The sequence below is a fragment of the Myotis davidii genome, unplaced genomic scaffold (genome assembly GCF_000327345.1).
Source record: "Myotis davidii unplaced genomic scaffold, ASM32734v1 scaffold142, whole genome shotgun sequence".
In the NCBI taxonomy this organism is placed as follows: Eukaryota; Metazoa; Chordata; class Mammalia; order Chiroptera; family Vespertilionidae; genus Myotis; species Myotis davidii.
This window is the reverse complement of record NW_006294400.1, coordinates 5092106-5112635: the sequence shown is the minus strand read 5'-3', so window position 1 is coordinate 5112635 and position 20530 is coordinate 5092106. Positions and strand designations below refer to the sequence as shown.

The following is a 20530-nucleotide window of genomic DNA, read 5'->3' as shown; positions in this document are numbered from 1 at the left end:
AGGAGTTAAGCCCAAGGCATAGAAACCTGGAGGACATGAGTTCGGCCATGCAACATCCCAGGGGCTGCCCCAGTGAACAGGGAGTGGCCTGGCTTCTGACTATAACCAACCCAGGATCAAGAGCTCAAGGCAGCCAGCAGCCTCCAACCTCCAACCTCCAGCCTCCAGCCTCCAGCCTCCAGCCTCCACGGGTCTCTGTTCAGTAAGATCTGACTGTGGGAACCAGACAGCCAGCATGCAACAAGCAGCCCTGACGGAGGTGGGGGCAGTGCACTGCCCATGGCTACTGAGTGCCTACTGCATACCAAGCACTGTGCTATGAACTGTATATGCAACATCTCCTTTAATTCTCACAACAACCCTTTGAGATGAGGATAGCAAAGCTCTAAGTTAGTATAGTGACTTGCTCAAGGTCACACCACCAGTCAGCAGCAGGTTGCCACACCAAAGTCCAGGCTCTTCCCACAGTCCTCCCTCATCAAAGTTATCCTGGCCCCGGCTAGTGTGAAACAAGATAGCTGTCAGGTCTGAGATTGTGTAGTTCTCAGGGACTTCCCCGGGCTGTGCACCACTGCCCAGACACCTCTCCCCCACCTTCTGCCCTCCGCAGACACCACTGCCCCCACCATATGCCTGCTGCCCAGGGCACGATGGGCTTAACCCCATCAGGAAGAAACAACAAGGCCAGGGAGTTTACAGACAGCTACCCTCCATTATCCTCGTCTCCCCCATCCAGCAGACCAACCACCTTGACTCCTGCAGCCAACCAGGCCAAATCCCCAAATGGCCAACCCTTTAGCAAGAGAAGTACCTGACGACTCACACATGGGGAAATACAGCCGTGCCTTGTGGCTGGCCCCCAGGTGACAAAGGTCAGCTCCCATCCTATCCCCTCCACAGGCACGGGCCCAGCTGAGGGGCCTGCTCCAGGGCAGCCTCAGGTGGCAGTCTCTCATCTCCCCTGATGCTCCAGTTGGCTGCCCCCGCCCCCCGCCAACCCCTCCAGCAAACTCCACTTGGCTCCAGTGGGCTGTGACTTGCTCAAACTAGAGCAGCGTCTGCCGCCAACATCCCCTCCCGAGTATGTCTGCCTTGGGCCAGCGTTAAACACCAGTGTGCTGCCCATGGCACAGCTCGCCAACGGCAGAGAGGCGCCACATGCCCGGCAGCAGCAGGGAGGCCAGTCCAAATTAGACCTGGCCATGGGCAGACCCAAGAACAGAGCTGAGAATTGATGGGTCATGCTCAGTTTGGCTCTGTCACTCTACCCGAGCAATATGAAACCCACTCCGTAGCCCCAGTGAGGTGCCCAGGGGCAGAGGCATTCAGGCACAGGCCTCCCTGCCAGGAGCTCGTTGTCCAGATCCAAGTCCTGAGCTGAGACGGGTCTTAAGCTCGATTCGGAGGCTCCAGGGTCCAGGCCCCTGAGGGGAAGCCGGGGGGCCGGGGCTGCAGCCCCTGGTGACACCCTTACCTTGCTCTGTGGGGGCGAGGCTGCCAGCTGTTGCTGCTTCGCGATGTTCTCTGACAGGCACCAGCACACTCTCTTCTTCTGCTCCTGCGAGTGCGCCTCCAAAGTGAATAAGCACTCTGCCTTCTGACGTCAGGGAAAACAGAGAAAGGGACGGTCAGGGCTCCTCCGGGTTCTGGGGGCTCCCAGGCCCAAGCCCATCCCTGGGCTCCAGAGGGTGAGGCTGCAGCAGGGAGGGGAGTGCCCACTAAAAGCCACAAATGCACATGAATCCCTGGTGGCATCAAGGCAACCAGAGGAGCAGGGAAGCTGGTTCGGGGGCCAGCTGGCAAGCCTTGTGCCCACAGGTTGGGGGAAGGGAGGGAGGCAGTGGTTCCCAGCACAGTGGAGGCCTATGGAGAGCCACAGAACAGAAATGGTGAGGTCACCCCGGAGACAGGCAGCACAAAGCAGCAGCTGGGAGAGCATGTGGGGAACCCAGAGGGCCAAGGTCTTTGCCCTTCTGATGCTCTGTGGAGCCAGGACCCCCCTCCTCCAGTGCACAGGACCCCCCCTCCAGCCCAGGGCACACTCATCTAGTCACTAAGCCAAGGTTAGATGGGTGATTGGATGGCACACCAACAGAAGCCTTTGGCAAGTTTTGGTAGGAGCCGTCATGTGGCCTCTAGCCCCACCACTGCCTGGCCTATGAGCTGGGTCTGATCCATGACTGCTCAGCTCCCCTGAGTGCGACAGCAGTCTCTGGCTCTGCGGTCACGTAAACCCCGCTTTGCTCTTTAACCTCGTTAAGTGCTGCAGTCTCATCTCCCCAACCGGACTAGACACTCCTTCTTGGAAGGCCTTTCTCATCTGGACCTAGCACCGTGCTTGGCAAGCAATGCTTCGGTAAGCTCTGGCTCCCTGGAGGGACTTCCGGGAGGAGGTCAAAGCCAGGGCAGCCCGGCCTGAGCACCAGCGAGCTGCTGAGACCCAGGGAGTGAGCCCTGGGCAGTCAGAATGTGCTGGGCGGAGAGGGGCGGTACAGCACGCCCAGGGCTCTCATCCACTGCAGCACACTCTGGTCAGAGGATGAGGAGCTTTCTGACTCCGCTGGAATTTGATTATAACCTCCCAGGGCTGCGATGAGATGAACTCAGCCAGGGAGCTAAGAGCACACGCTGGACGGCTTGAAACAGAGAAGACGGTGTTTGGATGCAGTCCTTCCTCGCTGTGCAGTGGAACAGGCCTGGTCTGAATGCCAGCTCGGCCACTTCCTAGCTGGTGACCTCAGGAAAGTCTGTAAAATGGGAACGATCATGCTACGGCCCACGTCTCAGGGCTATTGGGAGGCAAGTAAAGAGGGTCATCTCAGGCCTCAATAAACAGCAGATATTGCTGTTGTCAATCACTCCTTCCTCTAATACATATTTGTTGAACACTTGCTGAGTGTCAGATTGTACTAGGCCCTGGGGGTAAAGGAGAAACAGAGCTCTCGCCCTGAGGTTGGGGGCAGACGATAAACGAATAAACAATATATTTACAAATTGTGAAAAGGCCACGAAGGGAGAGGGCCTGCTTAAGCCGGGTGGCCAGAGGCGGCCTCTCTGAAGGGGCAGCCCTCCAGCGAGGCTGGGACAATCAGGCGCCAGCAAAGAAAGTGCTCGGGAGAAACTGTTCTAAGCAGAAGGAACAGCAAATGCAAAGGCTGCGAGCGGGGTGGTTACGGCATCCTCTAACAGCATTTAGGAACATTTTCCACCCTGCCATCCAACGCAGCCCTCGCGGGTGCCACCCTTCAGGGTGAGGTGTTCACATGGGTGAACACTCCCATGTGAAGTGTTCTCTGGGTGTAGCAATTACTCTCCAGCTCAAAAGGGCTCAGAAGCTGATCTTCCTAAAAGCATCAGAGGAGAAAGAGAAGAAAGCCCTGCCCCCCAGGGCTTCTGGGAACTGGGTGGTTGGGTGAGGCAATCCTATCACTTAACCACAGGTTTCCTCCACTTCCCAGAACCCCCAGCCCACGACAGGGTAGGACACATCCAGCAAAAGACCCCAAGATGCCCCATGGAGAAGTCAGGTGGAGCGGGAGACAACCAGCAGGCCGTCTGGGCCCAGTCTCCACTGTGTTCCCCCTGCGAGGGGAGGGGTGTGGCAGGGAAGAGGCCATCACTCCACAAAGCTGACCCAGGGGGCTCCTGCCTCTACCTTGCTGTTTGGATTTCAGCAAATCCTTTAATCTCCCTGAGTCTCTTTCAGCTCTGAAAGCAGAAATTCTGCCATGATAATAATTCCTTTTCTCTCATTACCAGTTTTAAAAAACACCTTGCCATCCACGATCTCAAGAAAAGCTTCTACTCCTCAGGCCCTAAATCTAGGCCCGGCCCGGTGGCTAGTGGTCTTAGACGGGTACACGTTATTGGGAAGCCCTTGCTCCCCAGGCTCCTCTTGAGGTGCTGCCTACAGCTCTGAGGCTGGCCTGGCCAAGGGTGACAGCACGGAGACAGGGAGGCTGAATGGCCATCTGCCTAAGTCTGTCTAAAGCGGGGACCCCAATGCTGCCCTGGCTGCCCCTGCGGGATGTGAACCTATTGCTCTTAATCCATTGTGCGATCTAACCCATCAGCTGCCAGCTGAGACACACTCTGCCCTCAGTACCAGGCTCCAGGGTCAAGGGTGAAACCTACCCTGCAGGCATTCTCACATTCACAGGCGGGCCTCTAGACTTCGGGGAGGTTAGCCAAGCAGCACCGGGCCCAGCCCTCTCCATTCGAACATGAGCATCCCCAAGCCATCCAAAAACCCAGCTCCTCTGGGCCTCTTTAAAACCCCCGTCTTGCCTCACCGCCTTGTTCCTAAATTATTATCTTTGTAAAAACGAAAACCTCTTCTTCTCCAATTTACACTTAGTTCACTTGCTTTGACAAACGTTCTCTCTTTTAATTCAGTTCCCCCAATGACCCTGTCACCTAGGGAGGCAGGGAAGGCACAGCTGCTACCATTTTTCAGATGAGAAAACAGAGGCTCAGAGAGGTCACGTTGGTGGCTGCAGGAGATCTCAGGAGAGGAGGCGCTCAAGTCTGTCTCCCGCCCCCCCTTAGAGCCTGTGACTTTGCCACATTTGTGTAACTGCGTATGTACATTAACTACAAAGAATGTGAGATATTCCACTTAACTTTCCTTTTTAAAAGGTCAGTGACTCTAATGGAGAGGAAATGAATATGAAAAGCTCTCCTCCTGTTATGAAGCTGACAAAATAACAGCGACCATTTATTGAGCACTCACTGTGTGCCAGGCCCTGAGCTAAGTGCCTTGGACACCGCATCTTAATGCATCTCATTTAATCACTGCAAAAACCTTGCAAAGTAGGCCTCATCGGCCTTGTTTCAGAGATGAGTATGTAACTTGCCCAGACCACTCAGGTGGGAAAGGGAAGAGCCAAGATTCAAATCCAGGTCTTCTTAACCCCAAGTGCAGACTGAAATTAATGGAGCCAGTATCAGGGGCTAGCCAACGTGCACTTTGACCCAATGCCCCAGATGCTCTGAAGCCAGTAGTGGGCTGCATCTGTCCCATGGGTTTGCAAGTGCTGAGAGACATCTGTCCAGGGGGATAGAGACCCCAGAGCCAACGACTGCTGAGCGGAAACCCACCCAGGACCTGCTGCTGGGACACAGTCAGAGCAGCTGCCATGCAGGCAATTAGGGCTTTCTTGGGGCAGTGGAAAACCCTCTCCAAATCCTGACTCTCTGGCCCTGGTTTCTTCTCTGGATACCACCTGCCTGTTCGGCAATGGAAAGAAACCAACTTGTCACAAGTTCCAACTAAGATGTGAGTTCTGGGTTCTCCGTGGGGTCCAGAACCACTGTGTCAGGCCTGTCCCAAGGAACAGAGCGAGCAGCCCTCTCTCGTCTTCCTTCATCACGGACATGCCTCTCCTATGCAGCAGCCCATTAAGAGAAAAGAGAGGCTTCCGGCTGGCAGCGAGCTTCAATCCCCCAGCCCCGTGGGGTCAGATCACCTGGCACTTTACTGAAATAAAAGGCCCCCGATCAATATCCCTTCATCAGTCTTTGGAGCCTAGGAGGTCACAGCTCCCAGGAAACGAATGAGCAGAAGTGCTTTTCTCTGGGAAAAACAAACCCCCCTTGGCAGGAAGCCCTCTTGGCATTAAAGAGTGTGGAGCTTCATTTCAGGCCCTGCTGGAGGGAATGGGATCCAGAGGGGTGGGCATGGAGGGGCTGGTGCTCTGGCTCTTCCCAGCCTGGCTCGCAGCTTCTAAGCTGCTCACTGTGCCCTGCAGAACTGAACACCCGCGACCTCTGCAGTGCCTCTGCCAGCTGCTCTCGGGGCCCGGTGGATGTGCTGACACAGGGGAGGATGCCCACTGCCTTCTGGCCCTCGGGTTGCCATTCTAGGCAGCCGGCATCCCCCGCTCAGTTCTGACGTTGTGCACTGTCCTTTGCAACTCTCTGCTCTCCCCCTGAAGCTAACATTCAAACGTCTTCTCCCCAGAGGCCTGCACCTCTTATCTTAGCCAGGAACTGAAGGAATGATTTTCAATCACAAATGACACACACTCCTTCTCAAAAGGGCGGCCTCCTCTCGGCCAGCCGGGGTAGACCAGGCCCCACCCACAGGCTGAGGCCAGGGTAGACTTTCCCAGGTTCCCAGGACTGCTGGGTGGGACAGACCCAAGCAGAAGCCGAGGGTAGGAATGGGTCTAATGAGCCCTGGCTTGGGACAGAGAGCGCCCCCGTGCATATTAGCAGAGACACAGGTTGCGAATAAAAAATTCGCTGAAAATGGAAAAGAATTGGATGGCTCAGTCGTAGCTCTCAGTTTTTTTCACCACCAAGAACCTCTGATGGAAGCCCTGGTTTGGTGATATATTTTATCTCCCAAACCATATTAAGCAATAAGCTGTTTGCCCAATTTTGCTCAGCAAAGGCCTACCACGGCCCATCTGAGCTTCTGTGCAGACTGAGATAACCAGGGCTACCAGTCACACTGAGCCCGAAACACAGACACGTGATGTGTTCTTTAGGCTGTATTGTCTGGCTCAGGTAAAGGTACAGTGACCTCTAGGCCATTTCAAACACTGACAAGACCCTTAGGAGGGGCTCCCAAATAAATCGGGAGATGGGCAGCTGTCACTGTGACCCCTGCAGGTGCTAGAGACAAGGGGGTCCTGAGCAGGAGGTCAGTGTCCTCGGCTCTTCTACACGAAGGTCAGAGACACAGGGGCAGGGCCGGGCAGGAAACCGCCACGCCAGACCTGCCCAGGACCACTCGCCCGAGGTGGGATGGAGGCGGCATCAGAACCCTGCACCAGAACCTATCCCAGCAGCTCCTCTCAAGCACCAGGCCACGGATCTCTCCCCAAAGGCAGAGAGAAGGACTCACCTCTGCCAGATACAGCACGCAGAATTTCAGGTCTTCCGAGGGACCTTCGGGAACAAACAGTAAGACTTGCGTTAGAACTGGCTACTGTCTCAGCAGTTTGCTCAAGCACGGTCTCACCCAGGGGGCTGTGTGGTGCTTCCTGGAGAGAGAGATGCAGGCCCAGGAGACAGGGAAGTCTCTGGGGCAAATGCCACTCAGTGACCAGCAGGTTGGGACACAGCGGAAGGCCTCTGCCTGCAGGTCAGCCTGACTGGAGGAACGCTGGGATCGCACCCCCACGAGGCAGCCAAGGAGCCCGCTTTGGGCATCCAACAGCCAGGTTCAGGGAGCTCTCATCCGTCCCAGGAGGCCTCTCCCTTCCCACACCGCTGGGAGGGCGGGAGCCCTGATAAGAAATCTGTCATGTTTAAGGACCCCATCATTTCCAAGCTTCTGCCAGCTCTTTGTGTTGCTGAGGGTGGGAACAAAGGGAGCTGGTTTCTTTTGTTTAAAACACACTGGGATGTTTCCTTGGCTTTCCAGAGCAGACCTTAGTGCCAAGGGAGAAACAAAGAGGTCTAAGTAAGAAAATAACAAAAATGTGGGTTTAGAAGCTAGCACTGAGAGAAGAGAAGGCTCTATGTAGCAGGGAGGGGAAAGCCCAGGATTTGGGAGCCTCAGAGATACAGGAGGCCGAGGTTGGGGGAATGCAGCCTCGGACACGTTCCCGATGATGAGGGACAGCCGATGATTGCCCTGACCACATTTCCATGCTGTGCCACCCCACCACCACCCTCCTGCATGACCCCAACCCTTCACTGAAGTCGACTCCACCTCATGGCCTTGTGCTGGCAGCACTTGGAGGGAAAGACAGAATGGGGGCAGCGCTCAGCATGGCTCAGAGCCTCCTAAAAGGATGACAAGCCTCCAGAGGCAAGGGTGCCAGCAAGGAGCTGCAGCTGTGGGAAAGCAGGCTGCAAGGTGGCTGCCCCAGGAGGGACCACAGCCCCACCAGAAACCCTTCTGAACCTTAGACCAGTGGTGCTCAACCTTCCTCATGCTGCGACCCTTTAATACAGTTCCTCATGTTGTGGTGACCCCCGATTTCATTGTTACAAATTGAACATAATGAAAGCATAGTGATTAATCACAAAAACAATATGTAATTATATATGTGTTTTCCAATGGTCTTAGGCGACCCCTGTGAAAGGGTCGTTCGACCCCCAAAGGGGTCGCGACCCACCGGTTGAGAACTGCTGCCTTAGACTGAGCTCTGGACTCTCCAGAGTGTGGACATGGGGTGAGCGTAAAGGAAAAGGACAGGGGCATTTGGGTTTCTATGCTCCAAATGCTTTTGCCATGCTGAAATGTAGCAAGGAGTCATTTGGTTCCTGGGTGGGTCTTGCTTCTCACTAATGAACGTGTAGGTCCACTAGGAGGATCCCCAGTCAGGGTCTGTGTAGGGCCCAGCGGGGCTTTCCCACCCAGGTCTGACCCCACAGTCATTTCCCAAAGTTCTCTCAGGCCTGGACTGAGATCCCAAACTCGGCCATTCACCAAGGCCTGTCCACCCTGCGAGACAAGCCAAAAGGGTTATTGTCTCCATTTTCCAGATGCAGAAACTGAGGCCCAGGGAGGGAACATGACTTGTACACGGCATACAGTAAGAAAGTGAGAGCTGAGATTTGAACCCAGGACTCCTTGCCTCCCAAGCCTGTGTTCTGACCACTGTGTCACACTTCTGCCCCCAAAACCAGTTTCCTTCTCTGTTATTCCACCGGCCGTGTGCTCCCAAGGTGGAAATGCCCCCCTTCCGCCACACCCCCTGGCAGCCAGCGCTGAGGTGCACTCTGAGGATGGGCTCAGAAAATGTCACCGACTACATTTCTCTCCAAACATTCCAGTGGCTGGGACCTCGGCGGCTGAGCTTCCAAGGCTGGGCACCTGGCTCCCCAGGGTGGATAGAGGGCCCAAGAGTCAGCTAGACATTTCCAGGCCATCCTGAGAGAACAGAGCAGGCCAGGAAGGCACACTGTGGGCGGGATGCTGGCCGCCCGGGAGAGAGAAACACAAAGAGCCAGGGCAAAGTCAGTGGGTGGCAGAAGCAGGAAGAGGCCACAATGGGCCCTGGCTGACCGGAGATGTCCCGATTGTTAGCGCCAGCTCTCCGCCTGTTCCCATCACACTGCGACGCAGCCCCGCTGAAGCTTGCAGGGAAGCTGGACAGGAGGGCAGGCGAGTAAGAAGCCCTCCGGCCCCCAAGCTGAGGCAGTGTGTCCGGTCTCCTTTCGGTCATTCATGTGTTCACCCAACAAACATTCCTTGAGCACCCACAACGGTCTGGGCCCCATGCTAGACCCCGGGAATGTGCTTTTCCAGCGGAGACAAGCACCCTTCAGACAAGGCATCCGAGGGAGCCCTTGGTCCCCGAGGGGGGCTGATTCCCCCCGGCCAGGGGAGCAACCCTCGCCAGTCCCAGCCCACAGGGAAAGCTGGGCGTGTTCCTTGTTTACCATCTTCTTTGCCCCAAATTGAACTCTTCACACATGTTGATTTTGAAAGAAACAGGAAGCCTAGGAGTGTGCGCGATGTTAATTGTTCCTGCAACAGAAGCTCCAGCTGAGCCCTAGATGCATCTCTTAAAAGCCTCACTCAGGCCCTGGCCTCCACAGCGGGTCTCTGGGGGCACAAGGGAGGCGGGCAGGAAATCGGGCGCCAGGGTTCAGGACATTGGGTTCTGCAGCTCCAACTCGGGCTGCAGGAGAAGGGGTCACTGGACTCTGAGAGCCCCAGGCAGGACCCACAGGGCTGTCTCAGGGGATGCGGGGAGGGGGGAGGCGAGGGCTCCACCAATGCCTGGAAAGAAATCTAAGCAACGGAATGCGCACCTTGAGTGCTCAGTGTCACTGAGCCATTTCCTTTGCTCTCAGCAGCTCGTGGGCTCCCTGGAGAGCCATGTTCGGTGTTTGCTCACTGCCACTGCTGGAAAAGGGCAAGGCAATCTGTCTGCTCCAAACCACCTGCCCAGCAGACCCAGGGCAGGCATGCAAGCACACGTGCGCACACACATGCATACACACATGCACACCTCCCGTGCCAATCCAAACGGGCTTTAATAGCATGGTCATCTCCCCTGAGGAATGCTGGCCTTGGCCCCGCTCAGCTTGCCATCTGCGGGGAGAGGGTGTGGTCTCCAGCCTGAGGAAGCCAGGCCTGCACGAGGCTGGAGCTCACGTGGGCTCAGCATCTGGAAAGTATCGGTGCCACGCCTCAAGGCCCCGCACCACCTACCATGACCATCCACCACCCCGTGGAGGACAGCGCTCACTAAGCCTCAAACTTCAAACCTTGAGGCTGGGGGCTTCAGGTGGGGGAGAGCCAACCAATTTCCAGTCAAGGCCCCCTGAAGGGCAGAAGCTGGACAAACAGGCACTGTCTAGCTCCCCACGGCCACCTCAGGGTCTGTCTGGGCACATCAGGGCTGGGAGGGGACACAAAGGACTGGCCCCAGGAGCCCAGAACATAGAAAGAGCCAGCCGAAGTCACATGGCACGTTAGCAGCAAAGCGCAGCCCAGACCCCAAACTCCCAGCTGCTACCCTTGGCTCTTCCACTGCCCTCGCCGCTTCCATCCCAACGCCTACCCAAAGTACGGCCAGTTTGAGCCCCCCTCCTTTTCCCTTCCTCCTTTTCACAGGAGGATGAGCACTGTCCCCCAGTAAGAGTTCGGTTCTAAAATCAATCTACCCATGTCACCAAGCACTACCCCCCAGTACTCCTCACAGCTGAGCTGTCTGAGTTGGGGATGGGCAGATGCATGAAGGAAGAGACTATACAGAGTGTGTGTGTGTGTGTGTGTGTGTGTGTGTGTGTGTGTGCAGGGGGTGGGAGGGCTTGACAATGGGCATGTAGGGGAAGCTGGTGAGAGGGAGGGAGGAAAGGGCAGAGGAGCAGGAAACGGAGGGCAGTAGCTCTCAGCTCCCATGAGAGCTCCCTGCAATGCCAGGGTCTGAGCTGAACTTGCTCAGAGGCTGCTCCTCACCACTGACCTTGGGCAGGGGAGCCCGCCCCGGGGGAGGGGTGGCCTCTGAGCGAGGTGACTGGCTGGTTCCCCTCAGTGGCTGGCCCGGTCAGCGGGCAGGAGGAAGGCAGAGGCAGAGAAGAAGTTGTAAGACTTCCTGTGGGGTGGCGGGAGTGGAGGTTCTCACACTGCCTGGTGTCTGAGGAGGAAGGCCGGCAGGGGCCGAGCACACAGGTTGGGCTGCAAGCAGGCAGGAAGTTTTCCTGGAGCAAAACCCATCAAAACAGAATTCTTTCGCCGGGTAACATTTTCCTCCCTGCCCGTCACCCACACTCACACAGGTCTGTTGTTGTTTTCATAATCTGGGAGAGGAAATCAAGCCCCTTTCAGCGGAGACCTCAGGCGCCAAACCAAACCGCTCGGCAGATACTCCCAGCTGGCTTCCCGTCGATGGAAAGTTTAGGGTAGAGGCTCACTCCACACTCCCCTGTGCTCCTGCCTGCACGCCCCTGGCCACATGTGCTCCAAAGCCACCAGGCAGAACGGGAAAGGAGCAGTGGTCTCTTGTCCCGGATACGTGTGGTGAGTGCGGTGACAACTAGCATTTACTGGCCACCTACTGCGGGTCCGGCACTTTACACACATGACCTAATTTACTCTTCACAACAACCACCTGAAATGCTATTGGTATCCCACATTCACACATAAGGAAACAGGCCCAGAGTGGTTAAGTCACTTGCCCAAGGTCACGCAGGTAGTGAGGGGCAGGGCCAAGATCTGAACATAGATCCAAGTCTAGCGCTCGTCCCACTTCGCTCCATAGCCTCCCTAAACATCTCTGGAACAGAAACCTCCCAGCAAAGGTCAGGGTATACAGGGAGGCTTGCCAGCCTAGAGTGGAATACCAGTGTGTGAGCGCCCTCAGGCCCAGGGCCAGGACCTGACCCACACATGTTGTGCCCCACTGACAGCTGGCAGCTCAGCACCAGAGGGGCTGGACCCAAACTGAGCATCCAGGCTGCCGGGAGCAGTGGCCCTGGGGCCAGTGGGGAGAGGACCCAGGGCACCTGGGGCGTAAACTGACCTTCCTGCAGCTTCACGCTCTGGAGGTAGAGGGGGTTCCTCAGGACGTTGCAGCGGCCCGGCTCGTCCTCCTTGGTGAAGAGCAGCAGGTCCGAATAGGCAAACAGTGTCACCTGCGTCAGGCGAGAGCAAACAGAATGGGCTCCTCAGCTGTCCCAGAGGCCAGGAGCCACAGCCTCCCTCAGGGCCCGGGGAAGGAGTCCTTGTCTTTTTAGGCAGATTCAATGTGGCCTCGACCAAGAGCAGAGACCTGACCTGGAGTCAAGACCACCCCTTTGCCCTACAGTTTTCTGCAGCTCCGCTCCTCACAGTAGGAGAATACAGAACAAAAAAAACCCAGCTTCACTGTCTCAGCAGATGGCCCCTGCAAGCCTCGCCACAGCCTGACGCTGCACAGGCCCTCAGCTCTGTCCAAGAGCCCCTGGAATCTCCAGCCCAGCACCCTTGGCTTAGAGCTGTCCTTGAACTGCAGGGTGTCCTGCACCTGCTTGTATTCTCCACTAAACATCTGGCTGAGAGAGCACTGGACTTGAACTCAGAAGTCATGAGGCTCTATCCCCTAAGAAGCCATAAAAACTCGGTGAAGTCCCTGCGTTTTCTCATCTGCACAAACAGGGGGAGGGTCCCCGCCCGGCTCCCTCAGAAGCTCCGAGCAGACGGTGAACTGAAGCACGGTGCAAAGGGAGGTACTATTACCAAATTCCTTTCAGGAATGTTAACTGCAGTTATACGCAATCGGTTTGAGAAGAAGTCAGTTACTTACACTCCGATACAGACATGCGCATAACTTTTATCTCTTTCATGCACTAGCTGCTCCAAAAATAAAGGAGAAGGCTATTTTTAGACATTATAGGTAAACCAACAGGCATGCTCAGCATATCTGTGTGCTGCAAAAGTCCACTTGATCCTCTAACGCCACAAAAGATTACACTGCTCTTTGTTGTGTCAATCCTGCAGTGGCCTCTAGTCAAGAGCAATAATTTCCAATTTTAGATCCTTCAAAGAAAACAGAAGATGATTGGTTATGCGAACTTCCCTTGCAGGTGTCAAAATCTGACGCTTCATCTCTTCTGAAGTAAGAAGAGCCTGCCAGGCCCAGCTGGCCTGGCTCAGTGGTTGAGCAGAGACCTATGAACCAGGAGGTCACGGTTTGATTCCCAGTCCGGGCACATGCCCGGGTTGCGGGCTTGATCCCCAGTGCGGGGGGTGTGCAGGAGGCAGCCGATCCATGATTCTCTCTCATCACTGATGTTTCTATCTCTCTCTCCCTCTCCCTTCCTCTCTGAAATCAATAAAAATTTTTTTTAAAAAGAGTCTGCCAGCACAGCAGGGCCTGGCATGTGCTACTAAGGGTCACAATGAATGTGTGTGCTGGATTGCCACTGAAATTTAAGAAGCCAACATGTTGACATTTAGCTATCAGACCATTAAAGATGACCTAACAACTGTACCTCTGAGACCACCCTTTAGAAACATTTACAAGGAAGTACAGTATGAACACACAACGATGTTCTCAGTAATATTTTTGTAATAAGAAAAGGATATAAACTGAGGTTGAAGAAGGTGAAGGGAGTCTACGGTGACAGAAAGAGACTAGACTTTGAGTGGTGAGCCACAATGCAATATACAGAGGATGTATCATAGAATGGTATACTTAAATAACCTTACATAACCTTATAACCAATACATACATAACCTTATAACCAATGCCACACCAATAAATGTAATATTTTTTTTAAAAGTACATAAACTAATGGGAGTAGGGATGATGTATAAACAAAGAATAAAATAAAATAAGAGAAGGGTAAAAAAAATGAGCATAAATGCCCATCAAGAGAAGATGGAAAAAATAAATCATGCTACCTTCACATGATAGGATTTTATGCAACGACTAAAAGGATAAAGTAGAGCTACGTAGACAGAAGCTGAAATCTGTCAAAATAGTGCAATGTGTAAAAATACCAAGAGGATAATCCAATTTTGTGAAACGGAACTATAAATCAGTCTATATTTAACATTTTTTGAATGTCTAACATGCCACACTCTTCACTCTGGAGAGTGGATTTTACTTCACACATCTCTGCTTAATTTGCATTATTGTGCAATGAAAATCTGTTACTTTTATAATTTAAAAAAAAATACATAAATATTTTTCAAAGAACCGCTCGGCTTCTTGAGCATAGCAGAAACACAGAGGTCTGAGGGAATCGGGGCCACAGAGTCCATAGGAGACAACCTTGGGCAAGAGGTTCTCAGGGGCTCTGGCTCCTATCATGGGACCAAACATGAGGGTTCTGGAACCGTGAGCTGGAAGGGATCCTGGCCGTGATGCTGTCTAGCCCCCTTCCCACCACAGCCCTGCCCCAACACAACCCATCAAAAGCCTCCATTTGTTAAGCACTTATATTTCTGCTCAGTGGATCCGCACTTGTAAATAACATCATTGCCCTCATATAGAGATGAGGACCCTGCAGCTCAGAGAGGTTAATTAGTGGCACAGCAGGGACCATTGCCCAGGTCTGGCTGGCCCCGAAGCGCTCACTATACAGAGAGGTAGCAATATGCCTACAGTTGTCCTGTCTCTGAATGTGAAAGAATCCAAGCAGGGGCCAAAAAAAGAGGAGCAAAGGAGACTGGGGAAAAAATGAAATTAAGGGAGGGGAAGAAAATGACCCGAGAATTCAGAAGGATTTGAGTGAGGGGTTGGTTGTCTGAGGAGAGAGCTTCAAAGTCCAAACAGTGAGAAGAAGAAGGCTCTAAACACCCAACACAAGCAAACTGCCAGGCTCCCCCGCCCACTCAAGGGGAACCTGGTAGTCACCTGTGGACCCCCTGGGAAGCTGGCAGGGGGAAGATTGGAGAAGACAGTCTGTTAGGAGCCTATAAAGTCAAAAAAAATGGCCCAGGCCAGAAAGAACTAGATAGAGGGTAACTGCCCATGGGCAAGGTACTAAAAGCCCCAGGCTGCTGCCCTGGCCCCGATTCCCAGAGCTGGAAATGTGGTCTAGACAGGAAGTGATTAAGGCATGAACGAAGAATTTCCCCCAAGGTTGGGTCAGGGAAAGGACAGAGCTGGCACACAGCTGAAGGCAGGGCAGAGGAGCAAGCGTGCCAGGGCGAGGCAGGTGGGCCCCTCTCCCATCTCACCAGAATCCTGCGAACTGGGCTCCCTTAGAAGCCTCGGCGGCCCACAGTGGAGTGATGCCCATCTCCTTGGCCCCAGGTGCCTACCAGGTGTCTTCCCACATTTGCTCCGAAGACACATCTGTTTTCCCAAAGGGTCAAGGGCTGAGGGAATGGTTAGGGAATCATCGCAACTTGGAGGGTCACTTCTCCTAAGTAACCTCACCAAGCCTCCTCCAGGAATCTGGTCTAGGGGCAGGGTTTGCAGAGACTTGGCGCCTTAGTTAATGGTAAACTCAGTGAGTCAGTGTGTAAAGGAGGGTGTGTCTGTCCTGGGCCCTGTAGTACTCCTGGAAGCTCTAGCACAAGGCCTGGCCACACTGTAGATACTCAGTACCTATTGTTCGAACGTATAAATCAGATTACTCCATTATGCTGATTTGATCTCACGGCACATTCATGGAGTCTATGACTTCTGGGATGGGGCGTGATGAGGGCAGTTCAGGGTGTGGGTCTGGATCAGCTCACAGACATTAGCAAATTGAAGCATGCTCAGAGCAGAGGCAGGACCGAGAACCAAGGGGGCATATCCCGGAATAAAGATTCCTGTTGAGCATAAGGGAGAGATTTCTACAATTTAGCACTCCCCATGGAAAAAAACACACAAAACCCACAAACAAACAATGTTTGCAGGGACCACCTCTGCAGACTCAACAACTGGCTAGAAAACCAGCTGGACATTACAGGGAAGCGATCAGAATGACGACTCCTGAGGAGTAACCAGCATTGTGAGTCTACGAACTTATTCAAGCCCCTCTTGGGCTGATTTATATTTTTGGCCTGAATAACAGATGCCAAGACGCACACATTTGCTTCCTAGCATAATTCAAGAAAAACAAATACATTTATTTTACTTGTCTCAAATTGCTTCTTTCAGTCTTCAAAGGGGAGTCTTCTTGGTTCTAAGGCTCCAAAGATCCACTAGCAAAGAACTTTGGAACAGACTGTCATCAGCCTATGACTTCAGCTTGTGTTTGCTAGTTCGTTTTTAAACAAACAAGCCAGAGGCAGCACAGCATTGTGGGAAGCACTGTGGAGCCAGAGATCTGAGTGCTAATCCTGGCTCCATCCTTTATAGCCTTAAGATCCAATTAATCTTACTGGAGCCTCAGTTTCCTCATCTATAGAGTGGGGACAACGTGCCTCTCCTGGGGTGCTGTAAGAACTGAGATCTGGTATGTGAAATGCATGCACAGGGAGGGTAATCACAATAAGTGCTCAGTGTTTGCAGACTTCATGGTCAGTGGACAAACGCAAGAGCAAATTTAGACGTGTGTATGTATTTCAGGGCAGCTGCCATTTCTAGGTGCCTTCTTTGAAATCTTAGGAGTTTGTAGTCCCACCTCACTTTCTGACCCAGGCTACCTGACATAGTTCCTCCACACCCTGATTTACCAAGCACAGTTCCAGGTGACTTGTTCCTAAAATTCAAATCCCTCTCAATAGATGAAGTGTTACTCCCTTGAAGGCAACTCAGAAGATATGCCAAGGTTCTTAAGAAAGTTCCCCATGAAGAGTCTAGAAATGTAGTGAGTAATGCCAGTGCGGCAGAAATAAGCTCGCAGTGTCCCCAGGGAGCTCCTTTGAAAGCCATGATGCTCATTTGGAATATTTGAGCTATGGTCTGCTTGTTAAAAGGAAAAAAAACAAAAGCAGCCTCCTGCTTTAGCCACAATTACACACAATGTCCCAGAATGCTGGGCTGAAAAGGCCCTTAGATAACAGCTGCCTCAAACACACACACACACACGCTGCTGAGATGAGAAGACTGAGGAAGAAGGAAGAAGTCCAGTAGCAGAACAGGAGCTGGCTATATGCTTCCTGCCTCCAAGTTTTCTGATCTTTCCACACTACCCCAAGCTGTCACTCAACCCAGCCAGCCATGCTGCCAGCGTTGAGTCAGGGCCTGACCTGCAGCAAGCCCCCTACCCTTTCTCTGAGGCTCCCAGGTAGCCTTGAAGATCCCAGGGCTCTGACCTCTGTGCCCCAGTAGGTTTAAGCTCACAGGACTGAGCTGGAGCCCGGCCAGCTCTGGGGATTGTGTGGGTGAGTGAAATTCCCCCAGTCAGACATCAGCAGGGGCCAGCTCCCACGAAGACTGGCATGATCGCCACCCCCAGGCCTCTGTTGACAGAGCTAATGCCCAGGAGAAATTTCAGGCTTGTCCCTTAGGAGAGGATTTGGGTTAATACAGACCCACAAAACCTGCATAACTGATGCTCCTCTAAAAATTCCCTTTGGCTGACAGCTTTCATCTTCTCCCCTACAAAGCCATTCATCACACCTGGGAGGAATGGCCACCTCCTCTGTTCCTTAGAGGAAGTTAGGACAAATAATGGGGTGTCTTCAGGGGCTGGGAAAACGTTCTAACCATCAAAGATGGACTAAACAGCTTTGAGAGGTAGTGAGCTCCTTCTCGCTGGAAATGTATAAGAAAAAGTTGGGTCGCCGTTTGGTAAGGAGGGCGTGGAGGGGGATGGAAGACTTGTCAGGTATTTTCTACCCGGAGATGGTACAATTCTAAGGAAGACAGGAAAGTTAGGGGCCTGGAGAATGGCCCAGGAAGCCCCCCGGGGCGCCCCATCTGGGAACGGTGTGTGTCAGCCTTACCTCGGCAGCCTTGTTCCTCCCCTCGTACAGCAGCAGCTCCTCTGACAACAGGAGGGTCCGGGCAGGGTTACAGAGATCTAAAGGCTGAAAGCAGAGTGGGCAGTTCAGAGAGGCCTGATGGAGACGGTTAGGGGTCAGGGGGTGACAGCTTGACAAAGCCAGACACAGAAAAGTCTGCCAGCCCTGCCTGCTCCCCAAGAACCCACACGCCCCCTCATACGCAGATGGAAACAGAAAGACAAATGCTCTGGCCCCGGGGCGGAACTGTAGCTGCCACCTTCACCACCAGCCCTCACCGCGAAAGCTGCACTCTCTGGCAGGAAGTCCAACCACACATTGCAATCCTCCCCGCCCCCCCGCTCCTCCACTGCACTGGGCTCCTGGGACTTCCCAGGCCCCACACGCCCCCGTCTGTCCTGCTCATGCCTCACGGGATGGTCCCTGCTGTTAGGGCCAGGCTCTCAGGATACCAAACTGGACCAGATTTGGTCACCTGAGTCCCTTCAAAGCCAGGCCAGCCCCTGCTCTACATCCGTGACACACAGAAGCGCACTGACTTCTTCTCGGCCATCAGTTCCCAGGAACCAATTCTCACCCAAACCTCTTTTTTAAAAATATATATATATATTTTTTATTGATTTCAGGGAGGAAGGGAGAGGAGGAAGGGAGGGGGAGAGTGAGCTAGAAACATCAGTGATGAGAGAGAATCATTGGTTGGCTGCCTCCTTGCACACCCCTCACTAGGGATCGAGCCCACAACCTGGGTATGTGCCCTTGGCCAGAATCAAACCTGAGACCCTTCAGTCTGTAGGCCGACGGTCTATCCACTGAACCAAACTGGCTAGGGCCTCACCCAAAACTCTTACCCTACCCCATCATCCTGCTCCATCCCTGCCCAGCTCAGGGAGAGCTCCCTAAGCTCGGACGAGCCTGCAGGACTTATCCTCATGAATGCATACTTATAACATGGCTTCCAGGCACCTGACACCCAGCAAGGTGTGGAGGAATGAGAATGAAGCAAATGTCAACTACACACAACAACCTGGATGGATCTTACAAAGAATGTGCAGCAAAGGAAGCGGGGCCCAAAGGAATGCATGCGATACGGTTTCATGAAATAACATTCAAAAAGAGGCCAAATCAAATATGTTATTTAGGAAAGCACGCATAGCTGGTAAAACTAACGAGAAGCAAGGAAATGGTTGTCATAACGTCGGGTTAGAGGGTACGTCTGCTGGGAAGGCGGCATTCTGATCGAGGAGAGATAAAATGGCCTCTGGAGTGGCGGGAAGGGTGGATTCCTTCATCTTAGCGCATGTCTGCTTTAGAATTATGTGTTAAACTGTGCATTTAAGTCAGAGGTTCTCAACCTGTGGGTCGCGACCCCTTTGGCGGTCAAACGACCCTTTCACAGGGGTTGCCTAAGACCATCCTGCATATCAGATATTGACATTACGATTCATAACAGTAGCAACATTACAGTTATGAAGTAGCAACGAAAATAATTTTATGGTTGGGGGTCACCACATGAGGAACTGTATTTAAAGGGCTAGAAGGGTGAGAACCACTGATTTCAGTGTTGTGCCATTTTTTGGTGTATATGTATTTTACAATGTTAAAATTTTTATACTTTTTAAAAACTCATTTTAGGTTTTTTGTGAAAACAAAAATAACCCTGTGAATGCCAAGATGTTTGTGGTTACATCCCAAGAAAGAGAAGAGATCAAGAGAAAGGCCATGGGCAGCCCTCCCGATGGAGTTGTCTGGGAGAGGCATGTCACCTGCCAGAGGTCAGGGCGCCCTATGCGGTGTATCTAAGATCCACTAGACAGTGACAGAACTAGACTCAGATGCCAGGAAGGCCCGAGAAGGAAACGGTGGTAAGAAATGAAGCCCTGGGGACACTGTCACCTCTACGCTGCTGACAAGAGGATAAACTAATCAAGTCTTTATGGAGAGCAATTTGTCCATATGTCTAAAGGGCCTTGCAAAAGCTTATGGCCTGTGACTCAGTCATTTCACTCCTAGGAAGCTCTTCCAAGGAAAATAGCCAGAGCGGCAAATCATGCACAAGGATTCTCCTCGCAGGGTTATTCATAATAAGAAGTAGACATAACGTAAGTGTCTGCATAGAGAACTGGTTAAATAAACAGGGTACATCCATATAACACAGCAGTGTGCAACCACTACACAGCACAGGCTCGAAGAGTATTTAATGATGTGGGAAATGTTTGTGCAGTTCTCATTTTTAAAAAAGCAACAGGATGAATCTCAGGAGGAAGGTGGTGGGGGGGCGGGGGGAATTAACCCGAGAACTTATATGCATATATGCATAACCCATGGACACAGATAATAGTGTGGTGAAGGCCTGGGGGGCAGGGGTAGATGGAGGGAAACAATAGGGGGGAGGGGGACATCTGTAATACTTTCAACAATAAAGATAAATTTTTAAATAAATAAATAAGCCACAGGATATAAAATGTACAATAAGGCCTGTTTGGGGTGTTTTTTTTTTTCAATGTGTGTATGCACCCAGCAAGGACACCTACTTAATACTTTCAACAATAAAGATAAATTTTTCAATAAATAAATAAGCAACAGGATATAAAATGTACAATAAGGCCTGCTTGGGGTGTGTTTTTTTTCAATGTGTATATGCACCCAGCAAGGACACCTAAATGCTCACACTGGTTATGTCTGGGTGGTGAAATAAAGGTTTAGAAACAGGGAGGAAGTGAGGGAAGAGGAGGGGAAAGGAAGAGAACGGAGATTTAAGTGAATCTCAGGCCACCCGCTCCTCCT

The 20530-nt window shown here is 52.7% G+C and overlaps 1 protein-coding gene across 1 annotated transcript in view; it reads right to left on the bottom strand.

Moving 5' to 3' along the window:
* LOC102775557 (regulator of G-protein signaling 3) overlaps nt 1-20530 on the bottom strand; it is an 87599-nt gene that overhangs the window by 54387 nt on the left and 12682 nt on the right. The window contains exons 7-10 of the mRNA XM_006768612.2: nt 17729-17812; nt 11937-12048; nt 6854-6897; nt 1475-1597 (exon numbers count right to left, since the gene is read on the bottom strand). Of these exons, the coding sequence (XP_006768675.1) occupies nt 1475-1597; nt 6854-6897; nt 11937-12048; nt 17729-17812 (363 nt within the window). The remainder of the gene's footprint in view (nt 1-1474; nt 1598-6853; nt 6898-11936; nt 12049-17728; nt 17813-20530) is intronic.